The sequence below is a fragment of the Cucurbita pepo genome, chromosome 13 (genome assembly GCF_057944985.1).
Source record: "Cucurbita pepo subsp. pepo isolate OVF chromosome 13, ASM5794498v1, whole genome shotgun sequence".
In the NCBI taxonomy this organism is placed as follows: domain Eukaryota; kingdom Viridiplantae; phylum Streptophyta; class Magnoliopsida; order Cucurbitales; family Cucurbitaceae; genus Cucurbita; species Cucurbita pepo.
The window spans coordinates 12731352-12748046 of NC_141810.1; the positions used below are offsets into that span (position 1 = coordinate 12731352).

Below are 16695 nucleotides of genomic sequence, written 5' to 3' on the forward strand. Positions count from 1 at the left end.
GATCAAATATTCTTAATCAAACAGGGTCCAAGCCATTCCTGAAAAGAAGTAAAATGAAGTGGATAAATATCCCTTGAAGGAAAGGCAAGAAATTCTTCAGAGAAAGAGAGAGGATTCCGCTCGGATTTCATGTAGCAAATTCCCCTTTTTGATCAAATGTTCGTGTGGACCAGGAAATATGGGTTGGTCCAAACAGGGCCCCTTCCCTTATATGCCTTTTTGTTTCTTTTGTGTGTCTGGAAGTGCAAGAGCCACTCCTGCTTATCCAGGCTGCTACCTAAACTCGGTGAGGCTAATCCTCTCTCTTTTGGGTTGACGATCAGATAAGGTCATTCACTCGGTGGGCCTTCAACCACTTTTCCCCTTATTTAATATGGGCATGCCTCTGTTCATCAGGGATGAGTGTCATTGTATAAACAAAAAAAATCACCTTTCTTCTAGCCCATGAAAATGTCTAATGAAAATGTCTAAGAGTGTGTTGAAATAGTAAATGCATAACTACACCTAGACTTAATCCATGCTACCAGGAAGCCTTGTATTCGAACTCATAGCATCATTTCATTTGTACCAATCTTCAAAGCCATGAGTGAGGATATAAATAATCAACCCTTGAAAAAAGAGGTCATTCCCTTTTTGTAAATCAGATGGTCAATTTCACTCAAGGATCTTGCATTATGATTTGGGTTAGTGTCGATAAATTGCTATCTTAGGTACACCTCAAGTAATCTAACAAGGCAGTCGTTTAACAGTACTACTATGTTCAGCTACTAAGGTGACTTGTAGGATATTAAACTCTAGATACGTAACTTATAGTTTGTACCAATTCTCTCGGGAGTCTTTTATTATTTACATGCCCCTTACTGACCATGGCATCAACCCATAGGGGTTAATTTATCCTCTTCATATTAGAATGCATTAACCACGCATCTGGGATTCATAAGATAATTTGGCATTAGGGACTGAAATTTACTTAGCGCTGAATATGCTAGCGGCTAAAACCATGATGTCCTTATGAAAAAGATTTCATCATGTAAGGACCTATTGTAGAAGGCAACATAACATTTATTTACACGTGATTTGTAAACTGGAGAAGACAAATGCATTCCATAAAGTCGTTTTAGGCCAACAGCATAGGACAAATCAGCACCTAAATTGTATATTGGTCCAATTCAAAAAAATTTGTACGGATTTTACCATGCATGAAACCTACACAGATTCATATACGGCTACTATGGCCAAAGAGAATAAAAATTTTGGGCTGAAGGACTACCGACTCGTATGAGCAATGAAAGTCGAATACAATACAAGGTAACATTTTAAAGTAAAAGACCAATATCTCAAGAGACCACAAAGCGTAGCACCACAATGTTTCCATCTAAAACCAACCTCAATATTGAGAATTATCAAAAACCCATGGTTGGTGCAAGAAAAGCTCTCGCCCATTCATTTGCACTGCTCCTGAGGCTATATCATCCGCACGCTTCCTTGCTGTTTCATCTCTCTTTGCAGATGCCTCAGCATCCTGCAAATAAGAGAAGATGGTTGGAGATAGATGTCAAACATCAACAACTCATTAGCTTCAGACTTCAGTGACACACAAATCGCCTTATAAAAGACTGGTGGAATGGTTTAGTTTCCTTTCAGGTCAGTTGAATCGAACAAAATCGAACCTGCATTTAGTGTCACTGTCGATTGTTGAAACACGTGATTTAGAACATTAATAGCCTCCAAATCTAATGATAGCCGCTTACATATTGCAAGTATTTTCTAGCAGAATTTCAATAATCCCCTTCCTTGACAATTTCATTAAAATTTCCACGGGAAATGGGACTCATGTTCATTTCTCGTACGACTTCAGGATCGGAAATAATTCTTTCCAAATTGTTCTACCCCACTTTATTTTCCCTTCAAAATGAGGTACTTCTCCATTCTATTTTAATCCTTATAGTCACAGTTCTTCTACTCTCCTTAAAGATTATGATTTTTCATTTTAGAAGCCCCTTAATGATCATGAATCTCAAGATTTGGCTAATCTCCTTTTTGTTGCACTAGAAGTTTGCCTATCCCCAACTTTAAACGATCGTCATAAATGGACTCTTGAGCCTTCAGGAATGTTCTCTATGAAGTTTCTTCTTTCCTGTATACTGTCTGAACCCAATCCTCCAGTCCCCTCATTCCTCTCCATAATCTGTAAGAATCTATAGAAGATTAGGTTCTTTGCTTGATTGCCTTATTTGGGAAGGTTAAATACCGTGGCTTCATTCAATGATCTTCATTCATTGTTTTATGTCAAATGACAGTGATGTTTGGCATGCGATGTATGCAATAAACTATTCAGCAAATTCTTCAATACCTTTCTAAACTGAATGAATCCTAGAGGTTTTCAAATTCACAATAATCATCTCACGCAGCCCTAATTCTCTAATTTTACAGGCTTTGGCACGAAATACAAGTAATTGACACCTAAAAGAAACCCTAAGCGAAGCCTGAGATAGATCGATGAAGAAGGGAAAGTACCTTCTGCCGCTTCCAGGATAGGAACTGAGTCTCTGTGATCGGAATCGTCCTTGGATTCCGAGATGCGAGCTTCTCTTGTTCCATGGCTGCTTCTTCTGCCCCCATTTTGCAGACTCCTAATGAATTGCTGCTTCAACCTCTGTTCTATTCGCGGGGAATCGGAGAGACGTAAAAAATCCATATATTCGTATACTTCCCTATTTTAAATTTTATTCTTTCAAAAACCTTTCGAGTAAAAAAATATGATATTATTTGAGAGAATATTATTCGATTATAAATTCATGATCATTTCCTAAATTAGTCGATGTAGGACTTTCTTCATTCAACCGTTATAAACTAAGTAGTTAGAAGCTCAAATCATTACACGTTCATGTAGTGTATGGGGCAACGTAAAGTAAGCATATAAGGCTAAGGTGGTAAAATAAAGAATGTCAACACCATATCTAAAGAGAAGTGCTCGTGAGTAATGAACAACCTCATGACCGTGAGGTGGCACGACAAGAAGGACAAGTACGTACATAAGGGTTTCACGCGTGTGCCCTTTAGGACATGTGCACAAGCAAACACTATGAATGAAATCTTTAGTATATGTGTCTACTTTCAATTCTCTCCTCGGCTTGCAATTATTTGACAATCGAGTCGTTCTAGTAAGAAAGGTCACAGGCAAGTGAATGGATTGATAGAGGGCCGCTCCCAACAACTGAAAGAAAGTCGTGAAGGTGAATCGGGCATACTACTTCCCAACATTCTATGAACCTTGATTCTCGAAGTGGTGCTCTAGATCCCTAAATGCCGAGGTCTTCATTTCATATTTTATGCCTAATTTATTCAATTTTCTTGCTATTTACTTCAATAGTTTCATTCGGCTCTATTTCCTATTTTCTACCCAATAAAAGAGAACATGTATTTCTAGTCAAATAATCAACTACACTAACAATAATAATTAAGTCCTAAAAATGATCGCAATCTGCGCTATTAACCATCATTACATTACTGTTCATTTTGTATCTATGAATTCAAAGAGTTAGACTTAAAATGTCGAAAGTGAGGTTTTTCAATAAAGTTTAACATTTTTTTTAATTTTTTTTTTATGTAAAATAAAAATATACAAAATCAAATCGGACACAAATGAGAACTAATATATTGCTTGGACTTTTTTTTATCATTATTATTATTATTATTATTATTAGGAAATTGGTAATTATTGGTATGTTCAATGTCCAAAAGTGGGTTCAAACTCAATTAAAAAAAAAAAGAACTACTTGACTTCAGACTTTAGAGGTTCGTTAATCATTGCCCAAACCAATTTGCTTTTGAAATTTATGAACCAAAAAAAATATTAATAAAATTATAATTCCAAAATTTTATATTTAATAAATTTATAAATTTTAAATTTTAAAAACACTCATCATTCTAATAAATATTTGAATTTTAATTTAGTATTTAATGGGTAAACCTCTTCATCGTTTTTTATTATCATATAAAAAACAAATTCAATTTTAAGTTAAAAAATTTGGATGATTAATTGAATTAAAAATATTGAAGAGGTTACATATAATGATTTAATGAATTTATCTATTAAATATATAATGATTTAATGAATTTAATTAAAAATTTACTAACTAAATTTATAATCTAACAAAAAAAAAATTAATTTCAGAAGAACTTAATTTTAAAATTTTATTTAACTCACTACCAAAATCATATTAAAAAGTTACCCTTTTGATTTTCTACCTTTTAAAAAATAATAGTCTTTTTTAAGTTTTGATAAATTTGTTTAAAAGATCATTAAATTTTGAGAAATAATAAATAGGTTTATTATTTTTATTGTTAATTTTTTGCATTTGATACAAAAAAATAATAATAATAATAATAATAATAATAAATAAATAAAATAATTTCTCTCTCCCTCTCATCTCTCTCCTCCCTCCCTGTCTCCGCATTCTCTCTCATGACTACAGTGGATTGTCGACGGTTTATTCTGTAACCAAAGCTCGACATCAGCAATGACGATTAGAGATCCGCCGGTGTCGGACTCGCTCACAGTCGATTCCTTATCGAAGATCAACTCAACTCTGCCATGGAGGAGAAAGACGGAGGAGAGGAGAAATTTTCATTTGTATTTTTTAATTTTTTTTAAATGACTCGAATACACTAGCAAACGAACAAACGAAAAAGGGAATGCAGAAACCTTTTACACTTCAAAATCTCAAGCCAATGTGAATGAAAACGTCAACAAATCAACAAATATACTCAGATCTACCACGATGACGCCGACATTTGGTGATCTACAACCATCCGACGGTTCGTATTCATCATTTCGAGCCACTCAACCGGAATCTGGCCGCTTAAACATCCAAGTCCATCGTCAGCGGACACACGACTGGTCAGTTTTCCAATAACGCATTCGGAGAGGTTTGACTTTTGGGAAAAGATGAACTCCGATTTGACTCAATTTGTTTGGATTCACTGCGACTGTTTTAGCAGCAGCCCTAATTTCGTAACATTAGTTTCGATTTGGAGCGACGAATGGGGAATATCACAGAGAAATAAGGGCGCGTTTTCGTGGCGGCCAAACAGAGCGGTAAGATCTCGACACATGGAAACTCCTTCTCTGATTTGATGATTACAGAAGAATAGCGGGATTTTCAAATTGTGATTATGCGGATTTGTTGTTTCATTGAATCTGGACGGAATTTCAGGTATTGTGTGAGCTTGGGACTGGCTATGAATTTGTTTAGGAAAAGAAACCCTAGAAGCCGTCGAGTGTGGGGAACAAAAAGGTGGGAAACAGATTCTGGACTTCAACGCTGATGGATTGGTATGTTTCCTTTTCATTTACATCTCTTCCTCTTCCCTTTTTCCATTTCTTTTCAATAGAATAATGGTGAACTTAGTGTTACTTTTTCTTTTCATCAACTTTTTTCCTTATGGTTTTCGTGACTGAGAAAAAGAGCCCAAGTGTGAATTGAAGGGAACAAGTTGACTTCTCAAAAGCTTTTATTATTTGTTTTCTCTCAATATTGATGAACTATTTTGAACTCCACTATGGATGGTTTGCACAAGAAGGGAAATAAGACCTGGTAGGCTCTTTTTACCCTTGATTATTCAGCTACAAACCCAGCAATGTTGGCCATGTTCTTGAGTTTTGACATACAATTTGCTCTCTCTTTGTTGTTTTTTGAACTTCTTGAGCTTTTGATGGTGCATTTTAGTGCATATGGGACAACCCCATCAGGTCCTACCAATTTAGGATGGAGTCAATTTCTTGGGAAGGAGGATTTTAGGCATATTCTCCCAAGGGAAATGTTCTATTACTACAATAATGCATACTATTTCTATTCAAAATTTGGCATACTGCTGGGCATTGGCATGTTAAGGTTCCATAAGTTATTCCCCATTGCTTGTATTTTAGTCATTTGTCCTCATCGAAGGGCTTACTTTGACCATTGCATTGAATTGGAACATTTGGTCCCATTGTTAGACTTTTGCTTGTTACTTCATTCTACATTAAACTCCCTCAAAATAATTGCTAGACAAATGCAAACCAAGACAGCTTGTGAAGAAAAGTCCGCATGGGCCTAACTGGTTTAGAGGATTCTTATGGATCTCTTTCACAAAGGTCTACTCGTTTGTGATTGGCTCACTAGGTGAAATTTCAACATTTCTTTATTGACTTGAAATCTTGTAACAGAAACTCTCACATGGCTAGTCCCAGGCAAAATTAACAAACAAAATATTCATGGGTGTGTGCAAGCACTGCTGATATTTGTATACACTAATTGAATGGGTTTGTGGATCTCTTTTGCTGGTTTAAACTTCGGTTTAAACTAAAGTCCTGACGTACTTCTTGACGTTTAAATTCACCACATATAAAGTGAAATTGCTTTTGATCATCCTTCTGTTTCAGCTTGAAAAGTTTGACTTGGAATCTCCCGAGATGTTATATTATAAAGAAGTTGGCCTATAAAACTCAGTTGAGAGTCTCCACCATTGCTTGTATGATTTGCTGTCCAAATCTTTTGTAAGCTTGGATTCAGTTTTCTCAGGTCTGAGCTTTTGTCGTAGAGTTCTATTTTCTAAAGTGCACTGTTTCTCGAAACCGATTGAATGTTTTGTAGACTTTGTTTTTCCAGCTTCAGAACATTGAAGTTGACTGCGTGCTGCATTTGGGTGAAATCTTAACTCTTCCATTGTTTTTTTCTTATGTGTTTTCGTCGCCATAGGTGAACTAGTTATCCATGGACTCAAGGGGCCATTCCAATGGTGGAGAACTTGAAACAAAAGAGATGGACATTAGAGACCTTTCATCTTCGCGCAACAATACTCAGTATATTCACAAGGTGGGGGTTCCACCCAAGCAAGGTTTCTTCAACGAATTTAAAGCAAGAGTGAAAGAGACTTTCTTTGCAGATGAGCCTCTGCGAACCTTCAAGGATCAATCGAAGTCCCGAAAGTTGGTCCTGGGAATTCAGGCTATCTTCCCGATATTTGAATGGGGGAGGAATTACAATCTGACAAAATTAAGAGGAGATATAATTGCTGGACTCACTATTGCAAGTCTCTGTATTCCACAGGTAAACTAGCTCTGCTTTAATATGCATGCAAATGTAAGAAAAGAGAAAGAAAAAAAAACACACAAACAGTGTCTGATCATGTCAAATTTTTATATTACAGGATATAGGGTATGCAAAACTTGCTAATTTGGCTCCCCAGTATGGTTTATGTAAGCACTGATTATGCATCTTGCACCAAGTCTCTTCCGGATTTTGAGTGCTCTACTTTGATTTTCCGAGCCTAATCCAACTTTTTAAATTGTTGCAGACTCCAGCTTTGTACCACCACTGGTTTATGCTTTGATGGGTAGCTCTAGAGACATAGCGATTGGACCAGTGGCTGTTGTTTCTCTCTTGCTGGGAACAATGCTACAAAAGGAGATTGATTACCATACACATCCAGAAGCGTATCTGCGGCTTGCATTTACAGCTACGTTTTTTGCTGGGATCACCCAAGCCACTCTAGGGATGCTAAGGTAGTTGAGTGCCTTTTCTTTCTCCCCAATAGAATCTGATTTCCTCAAATGGCATTCCGTCTATTTTGGGATCATCTGTATGAACCCTTGATAATAATATGTATCCTTGACTTTTGCCAACAGGTTGGGTTTTCTGATTGACTTTCTATCTCATGCTGCCATTGTTGGTTTTATGGGTGGAGCTGCCATCACTATTGCCCTTCAACAACTTAAAGGCTTTCTTGGTATTAAAAATTTTACAAAGAAAACAGACATCATCTCTGTTATGCGCTCAGTATTTGAGGCAGCGCATCATGGAGTAAGCCTTCTTACAACCTCAAACCTCACATGTCTATGGTGCTTATTTGCACATAAATGAGTCACTGATGCAAACTAATCTCATGTATTTTAACTTCTTTCATGACCATTTGCAGTGGAACTGGCAGACGATAGTCATTGGAGTAGCTTTTCTAAGTTTTCTTCTATTAGCCAAGTATATTGTACGAATCTCACTTGGCATTGTTAGTTGGTGCAAATTTTGACGTAAGCTCTTTTCCTGTTTCCATTCTTGGCTTTAGAAGAACTTCCATGTTCACAATCTCAGGGAAAGAAGAACAAGAGCCTTTTTTGGGTGCCTGCAATTGCTCCATTAATATCAGTCATTCTGTCCACCTTTTTTGTTTACATTACCCATGCAGACCAGAAAGGTGTCGCAATTGTAAGGATATCTTTTATCACCCTTTTTCCTGGTTGAAATATGATTATCACTAAGAAAAGAAGAATAATAATAACAATAGCATCAGCTCTGATAGTTGCAGTTTTGTTGAACTTTTGAAGGTGAAACACATAGAGAAAGGAATCAATCCCTCATCAGTGAAGCAGATCTACTTCACTGGTGAGTACCTCCTTAAAGGGTTCAGGATTGGCGCTGTGGCCGGTATGATAGCATTAACGGTAAGCAAATCGTGAAACTATCTTCTTTGCAGTAGAAGTGAATGATTTTAATTTTTGTTTAACTAACCAATGAATGTTTCCATATTATTTGAAAATCCACATTCTTTTCAGGAAGCCATAGCAATTGGAAGAACATTTGCTTCCATGAAGGATTACCAGCTTGATGGTAACAAAGAAATGGTGGCACTAGGAACAATGAACGTTATTGGTTCACTGACTTCCTGCTATGTGGCAACAGGTGAGAAGCAACTACAAATCAGGAAGATGCTAGAGCTAATTTGATCTAACTGATATTATTTACTGAATATAATACCACCGTGTATGCAAAATGTTTCTTAGCGTCATCCAGGAATGCTTATGTGAATGGTGATTCAAATATCACACTCTGCCAACAAAAACATTAATTAAATGTTTTCTTCAAAAGACCTTGAAGTGCTTTTAAGATATAATTTCCAAACACACCCTAAGATTCAAATATCACACTCTGCCAACAAAAACATTAATTAAATGTTTTCTTCAAAAGACCTTGAAGTGCTTTTAAGATATAATTTCCAAACACACCCTAAGATATTACGGATCAAAGCAATCTCAAATCAGCAGTGTTGTTCTCTAGCATTCAGAAATTAGAGGTTTGGATGGCAAGTTCGTCTGGATGTCAGCATTAACCAGTAGAATTTACATAATTCTTAGCAAAATTAGTGTAGTCTCAACTAGTAACTAAGCAGGTAGTAGCATGGTTTCCTTCGTGGTATCCATCTAAATAAGGCTTAAAGTAGGAGCATTAAATGGTAAATGTTAACTAATAAGGTTTGTTTCCTACTTGCAGGCTCGTTCTCTCGCTCAGCTGTGAATTACATGTCTGGCTGCCAGACTGCAGTCTCAAACATTGTTATGTCCTGTGTTGTATTTCTAACTCTAGAGTTCATCACTCCCCTTTTCAAGTACACTCCGAATGCTATTCTAGCTGCCATCATTATCACTGCTGTGATCAACTTAATTGACATTCAGGCAGCAATTTTGCTTTGGAAGATTGATAAATTTGATTTTGTTGCTTGTTTGGGAGCCTTCTTTGGTGTGATATTTGCAAATGTTGAGACAGGCCTCCTAATTGCTGTAAGAATTACGCCTGCTACTTTAAGTTCTCTCATTACTAGCTTAATCAGTTTTCTCATTGCCAGCTTAATCTCATATAGATGTTGAATCTTAACTTTCATGTGCTATGGCAGGTCTCTATATCATTTGCTAAGATACTCTTACAAGTAACCAGGCCACGGGTTGCCATTCTTGGAAAGATCCCTAGGACCACGGTATACAGGAACACCCAACAGTATCCAGAAGCAACAAGGGTTCCGGGCATTCTCATTGTGAGAGTCGATTCTGCAATTTACTTTTCTAACTCCAATTACATCAAAGAGAGGTAAAGATGATCCCTATCTTTAAAAATGGTCTATTTCTATTTTCATCCATATCTAGGCAATCAGTGTTAATCTCCCAACTTTGTCCCTTAGGTTTCTATATCTTTAGGCATTGGAGAATCAGTTAAAGATATTTCCCTTGTGTATTTCAAGTTTTCCGTAGTTTGTTTCTCCTAGGGACTGCCTAACTTCGGAAATCCTAATTGTGTTATTTTCCAACTAAATATTATTGAATCAAATTGCTACCTCGGGTTCTAACTTCATAATTATTAGCTACACATTTGATTTGATGTATGTCGGAAAAGTGTAGGATGGCAGTTACAGGAGCCCTTGCCTTTTCAATTTCATTACTCTTGCCCTTATAATACTTGGGGATTTCTCGTAGGATATTGAGATGGTTGGCAGATGAGGAAGACCAAATAAAGAAGGCTTATTCAACAAAAACTCAGTTTTTGATCGTTGAGATGTCTCGTAAGTACTCTCAACCTTGCCAAATATTTTGGAATAATTCTGTACATTTGTCAAACCTATGGATCAGATCACACTCTTCCGTGTTCTAAACTCAAAATTCCGGTTTTTTCATTTGTTGTAGCTGTTACTGACATTGACACTAGCGGAATTCATGCCCTGGAAGAGCTATACAGGAATCTCCAGAAAAGAGACATTCAGGTAATTCACGCAAGAATAAAAAGCAACTACTTACGAATGTTATGGACAGTAGAGGTATATATATATGTGCTGTAAAGTTTTGGAAATGTGCCTAACCAGAAGTCTGTGCGGTGTTGTTGAACAGCTTGTTTTGGCAAACCCCGGGCCTGTAGTGATTGACAAACTCCATGCATCCGATCTTGCTAATCTGATTGGCGAGGACCATATCTTTCTAACAGTTGCTGAAGCTGTTTCGTCCTGCTCCCCAAAATTGGTGGAAGGGGTCTAGTCTAAGATTTGAATGCTAGTTCGTCCAGTTAAGTAGTCATGAAATGGAAGAAAGAAGAATGGAGTGAATACCTGCTCAGCTACAAAGCAGCAGTTCTTTTTTTTGTTTTTTTTAATAGATGCCTGAAGATGATTAATTCAGTACCTGAGTCCGCTGCAGGGAAAAGAAAAAATGAACAAAAAAGAAGCTCCCAACTATGTATTCTCTCATAAAGCTAGAAGTAAAAGGTGATGGTTTTTGGTACTTCGGAAATGTCTCTAAATAACATCATTGTGTATATATCCACACTTAATGAAGAAGCCTGCTCTTCTGATCAATTTTCCCCAGAAGATTTCCATTATATCTTTGTTCATCCTATAATTCTCATCCATGGAGCATTTTTATGAACTTGAATGAGTTTAGTCGTTATCGTGTTATATCTCAACCAATATTAATCTAAGGCTAACATTGTTTATTCGAAGTACACGTGAAGAATGATGGTTATTTTTTAGATTTATTCAAAGGATGATAGCTAAATTTAGACACTTAAAAGCTAACATGATTACAAAAGAATATGCAAAAGGTAGAAGGACCGAGATGGTATGTTAATCCAACAAAATACATCCAATTATTTCAAACATCAAAGCGTTTAACTCAAAAGTTTGATGCAAAACTGGTAATTAGCATCTACACCATCTAGATCTTTCAAGGTTGGAGGTTCAAATCTCTAAACACTCACTTATTGTAAGAAAGAAACATTGGCAAGTTTGATTTGTATAACTTTCCACTTATTGCAAGAAATAAACATTGGCAAGTTTGATTTGTATAACTTTTCACATGAAGCGATTGGATACAAACTACTCAAACTACATACCCGAACTAAAAAATTCAAACCAGAAATTTTAAATACAATTCTAGCATAGCGTTTCAACAAAGTGCAACACAAACTCAGACATTAAAATTATGAGCGATTCAAAATGTACCTCTTATTTCTCCCTTTTTGAGCGTCATCCTAATCCACGGGAAGAATATTATTTGAATGTATACATACGATTCAAAAGGCTGCCAACTTCCACAACTTTCTCTAACAGCAGAAGATGAAGAAACTAGCGCTATCGGATCTGATGCTTCCAAATTCTTCACTCAATAGCCTCCCTCTCTAAGTAGACCTTCTTCCTCCTTAGAATCAAATTTCACAGACGAGAAATGTAGATGTGATTTCAATTACAGATTGAAAAATCAGCAGGAGGCTAAGAGAATCTTCCAATTTAGAAACTTAAAACAAAAATACAAAAGCAATGAACCTACCAGTAGACAATCAAATCACCGTGTACGATGTTGCTTCGAAACTCAGTCTCGTCAATGGCCACCATGGATCAAAAATCAAAGCATCAAATTCTCAGTCACCTCATTTTGCAGAACCGGCGCAAGGAGAAGAGAGGGAAAGGCATGGAATGAGTGAGATGTGGTGGGTTGGGGCTGTTGCCACTAGAGAGCGTCGTTTTCGTTCGTCTATTTTAACATCCTAACTAATCCAAAAACACAAGCTAATGGCTAATTATAATAATAAAAATAAATAAGTGAATATTAAATCTATTGATTATATTTATAATAATGCCCTCCCCCCCCCCCCCCCCCCCCCCCCCTTTTATAGATAAATATGTTAATAAAACATAAATAAATAAATAAACTTAAAAAATAAGGCTAAATTATAAATATAATACTTAAAATTTAATATTTTTTAAATTTGAACATAAAATTTTTATTTATATTTTAATTTTTTTTTTAAAAAAATTTATTAATACAAAATTGAAAGATTAGAGATTTATTATATATTTTTTTAAAATTTAATAGACGTTCTTAAATTTTAGGTTTATATCTAATATTTTATTAACTATTAAACATTTTTTAAATTCACGAAATTCAAAATTAAAATTAAAATCTAAAAAAAAAAAAAAATTATTTGACAAATATGTGAAGGTATTAAATAAAATATTTTCCGTTTCGAAAAATATCATTCGAAAACCACTCTTAATTCTTTTGGTTGTCCAGGTTTCGAATCAGAGCTATGGCTCTGCTTCCAGGATTCCGCCATTTCATCACCCATTTTTGCAGAACCACGCCGCCAATGCCTTTTCTCTTAACCCATTTCTATACCCCTATTTCCAGGCCATCCTCTCTCTTCCATATACCCAACCCCTCCTGCCCTGTTCTCCCGAAAGCCCTGATAAAGCCCCACGCTTCTGGGAAAAGTCATTCCCCTAATCAATTTCTCCTATTTTCACTTCAACTTTACTGGGTTTGTCCATTTTCTCATTCTTGTTTCTTCTGTATGCAGAAACTACATTCTTTTTGTCTCGGGATGAGCGATTGGAGGATTCGCATGCCGGGATTGAGCGTGAACAAATTGAGAATTCAAGCACAATTGCAGCCATCGTGACATCCATGGGGGGTCCTCCTGCTGCGGTGGGCATTGTGCGTTTATCAGGTCCTCGTGCTGTGAAGATCGTTGGGAGTTTATTTTGCCCTGCCGCGAAAAAGAAGGGGAAGAATGTGAGCCAGCAGCATCCATGGAGACCCACCACTCATGTCGTGGAGTACGGTGTGGTATTGGACCAACAGGGCGATGTAATTGACGAAGTACAGTAATGTTTACTTTGCCATGCTTGGAAAATTTCTCAATTCTGCGTTATGCTGTTATGGGTGTAGGCTTTTGTTGGTTTATGATTAATTTGAGCTGTGGTTGTGCACTTTTGTGAAGGTTTTGACGGTGCCAATGTTAGCCCCAAGATCTTATACTCGTGAAGATGTGATCGAGATTCAGTGTCACGGAAGTGAAGTATGTCTTCGTCGTGTGCTAAAAGCTTGTTTAGAAGCTGGAGCCCGGCTTGCAGAACCAGGTTTGTTTCTGAACTGGAATCGCTTAGTCATTAAATTCATTGTGAGATCCCACATCGGTTAGGGAGTAGAACAAAACACCCACTAGACACCAAGTGATGTCCCTGCGATGAGGTTAAGCCCCGAAGGGGGTGGACATGAGGCAATGTGCCAACAAGGACACTAGGACCCAAAGGGGGTGGATTGCGAGATCCCACATCGGTTGGGGAAGAGAAAGAAACACCCTTCATAAGGGTCTGGAAACTCTCCCTAGCATACACATTTTAAAAACCTTGACGGGAAGCCCAAAAGGGAAAGCTCAAAGTGAACAATATTTGCTAGCGGTGGGCTTGGGCGTTACATTGCTTGCATCCATGTACTTAAAGCATAGGCTAACGCATGAATTTATACTTTAGGTGAATTTACCCTTCGTGCATTCTTAAATGGACGCTTAGACCTTTCACAAGCAGAAAATGTTGGGAAATTAATTTCAGCCAAGTCTACGGCTGCTGCTGATGCAGCGTTGGCTGGAATTCAGGTTGGGATCTTTACTTGACTGATAATGTTGCCTGAACGGCTGCCGACTTGTTGTTTACTGAAGTATATTGTATTTTGATAGGGTGGCTTCTCTTCCTTAGTCAAATTGCTAAGAACACAATGCATCGAATTACTCACTGAAATCGAGGCCCGACTAGACTTCGATGATGAGATGCCACCGTTGAATTTGGAAACTATAATGGAAAAAGTGCATGCCATGGCACAGGAAGTAGAGACTGCTCTTGAGACAGCCAATTATGACAAGCTTCTTCAATCTGGAATACAGGTAAACTTTTAAGAGTCGTCGAATCAGTTTGTTTCCTGGCACAAGAGATGCGTGTATTTGTTAATACCTTCTGTTGTCTCCTTAAAAAACTTGCAGATAGCAATTGTTGGCCGTCCTAATGTTGGGAAGTCGAGCCTTCTTAATGCATGGAGCAAAGTAAGCTGCATAACGTCCTTGTTTTCCCTTTCAACTTGAATTCCTTTAGATGATTTATTCTATCTGTGAGTCTGATGTGATATCCGATAATCTTCATGTCAGTTCTTTCTTTTTCCTTGTTATTTCCGTTGAGTGGTTGTATTTTCACTTAATCTTGAAATCACCTAGTGCTTTATCACTGCAAGGGAGAGAGGGATTTCTTGCTTGACTTTCCAGATTTGGTGATATGTGACTGAGAAATCTTGGTCCTTGTTACTACTTTCATACCAGTAATGGTTTGTGAGATCCCACATCGGTTGGGGAGGAGAACGAAGCATTCCTTATAAGGGTGTGGAAACTTCTTCCTAGTAGACTCGTTTTAAAATCGTGAGACTGACGGCGATACGTAACAGGCCAGAGCGGATGATATCTGCCAGCAGTGGGCTTGGGCTTTCTTGGAGAAAGAAATTGTAAACTTCTTAAAAATGCTAAAAGATTACAAACCTCATAATGGAAATTTCTGTTTGATATAGTGGTTTTCTTTAGCTGCCTTTTCTTTTACTCTTAGTCACATTATTCCATTGTCACATTTATTATTTAGTGTGCAGAGCGAGAGGGCAATAGTTACAGAAATTGCTGGAACTACCAGAGATGTAATTGAAGCGAATGTTACCGTTTCTGGTATTCCTGTCACTCTTCTTGATACTGCTGGAATTAGGGAAACAGATGACATTGTGGAAAAGATAGGTATGATTTACGAATTTCAGCATTTCAAGGATTTAGACAAAACATTTGGTGTCGTGCCACACAGATACATGATTATTTTCGAGTTGATTACAGGTCACACAAACCATGTCGGTGTAGGTTGCAACTCGACCTACACCGACCATACATTCCCTTAATTCTTATTGACAAACATTAGGCCTTATTGGCAACTCGATCATAGGTTGAGTTGCCCTTAATTCTTCTTGAGTTGCAACTCGACCATACGTTCTCTACTCCATGGTCACGGCCCTACTCTGTTCTACAGGTGTCGAGAGATCTGAAGCTGCCGCACTTGGAGCTGATGTCATTATTATGACTATAAGTGCCCTCGATGGATGGACTGCAGAAGATACCGTACTTCTGGATAGCATACTTGCAAAAAAGGTTTGACAGCAAAACTCTACTACCCTCTGCCTTCAATGAATTCTGCTATATTGAGTAACTGATCAAAATCAGAGCTCCTCTACTCCAAAGAAACTTGAAAATTGGTGCTTATGTTGTCTTTTCTTTTAAATTCTTTGAAAGTACAGAAATCAGATGGATCATCCACGCCTATACTTCTTGTCATAAACAAGATAGACTGTGCTCCATCTGCTGCAAACATGGATGCAATTAGTATAAACCGTGACTCTTTCAGCAAACAAGTTTTTACATGCGCTGTCACTGGACAAGGAATAGAGCATCTGGAGATGGCAATATCAGAGCTGATGGGACTCAACAATACTCTTGCAACTGGGCGTAGGTGGACGGTAAACCAGGTAACCTTTTCCTACCTCCCCCTCACCAAACAAGATAGAAAAAGTAATGAAGAATATAGAACTTATGGGTTAGTGTTGCCTTGGTCATACAATCAGAGACAATGCGAGCAGCTTCTTAGAACCAAGGAGGCACTTGGAAGATTGAAATCTTCCATTGAAGAGGAGCTGCCTCTTGACTTCTGGACAGTGGATTTGAGAGGTGCTGTATTAGCTCTTGGGGAAATTAGTGGTGAGGATATCTCTGAAGAGGTTTTATCCAATATTTTTGGCAAGTTCTGTATTGGTAAGTAGGAAGTATCAGTGTATGTAATGTATTATTTGGTTCTGTAAATGGATTTCATATTATTTTCCATTTCTAGCCATGGCTCCACTTGAGTCACTTTCAGGATGCCATCCCATTTTGGTCGCTTCCAACATTTGGAAGTTTTTTCCTTCCGACCTGTGAACAGAGTGTTTGTCAAATGTCTTTTAAACTCTCATAGGTCCCTGAACTTTTTTATTTTATCTCATAGCGTCTTAATTCA

At 37.3% G+C, this 16695-nt stretch overlaps 3 protein-coding genes and 1 long non-coding RNA gene across 9 annotated transcripts; 2 read left to right on the top strand and 2 right to left on the bottom strand.

Moving 5' to 3' along the window:
• Positions 1-1196: 1196 nt before the first annotated feature.
• LOC111808266 (uncharacterized) lies at positions 1197-2697 on the bottom strand. Its single transcript, XM_023694147.2, has 2 exons — positions 2518-2697; positions 1197-1522 (listed from the first exon to the last, which is right to left on the bottom strand). Exons 1-2 carry the CDS (start codon positions 2620-2622, stop codon positions 1388-1390), a joined length of 240 nt encoding a protein of 79 aa, XP_023549915.1. The 5' UTR covers positions 2623-2697; the 3' UTR covers positions 1197-1387.
• A 1783-nt stretch (positions 2698-4480) lies between these two features.
• On the top strand, positions 4481-11174 carry LOC111808257 (sulfate transporter 1.3). The gene is made up of 16 exons (XM_087116754.1): positions 4481-5101; positions 5220-5338; positions 6428-6566; positions 6744-7094; positions 7195-7243; positions 7342-7549; positions 7673-7847; positions 7963-8028; positions 8133-8246; positions 8366-8482; positions 8594-8720; positions 9309-9595; positions 9709-9899; positions 10283-10368; positions 10490-10566; positions 10691-11174. Exons 4-16 carry the CDS (start codon positions 6759-6761, stop codon positions 10832-10834), a joined length of 1977 nt encoding a protein of 658 aa, XP_086972880.1. The 5' UTR covers positions 4481-5101; positions 5220-5338; positions 6428-6566; positions 6744-6758; the 3' UTR covers positions 10835-11174.
• Positions 7038-12350, bottom strand: LOC111808267 (uncharacterized). Of its 5 annotated transcripts, XR_015411471.1 has the most exons (5): positions 12122-12349; positions 11797-11992; positions 10906-10987; positions 10663-10803; positions 7038-8163 (listed from the first exon to the last, which is right to left on the bottom strand). It is a non-coding gene; the product is annotated as an uncharacterized LOC111808267 (long non-coding RNA). The 5 variants fall into 5 exon arrangements; XR_002817039.2 differs by having other exon boundaries at positions 10663-10987; positions 12122-12350; XR_002817042.2 differs by having other exon boundaries at positions 7038-8274; positions 10663-10987; positions 12122-12350.
• A 481-nt stretch (positions 12351-12831) lies between these two features.
• On the top strand, positions 12832-16559 carry LOC111808259 (tRNA modification GTPase). 2 transcript variants are annotated; one of them, XM_023694136.2, is made up of 10 exons: positions 12832-13065; positions 13152-13453; positions 13575-13713; positions 14107-14228; positions 14310-14513; positions 14610-14669; positions 15257-15395; positions 15679-15797; positions 15944-16171; positions 16268-16559. In XM_023694136.2, the coding sequence occupies exons 1-10, from the start codon at positions 12882-12884 to the stop codon at positions 16460-16462; spliced, it is 1692 nt and encodes a 563-aa protein (XP_023549904.2). In that variant the 5' UTR covers positions 12832-12881; the 3' UTR covers positions 16463-16559. The 2 variants fall into 2 exon arrangements, with proteins under 2 accessions (XP_023549904.2, XP_023549906.2); XM_023694138.2 differs by lacking the exon at positions 16268-16559 and having other exon boundaries at positions 15679-15796; positions 15942-16165.
• Positions 16560-16695: the final 136 nt, after the last annotated feature.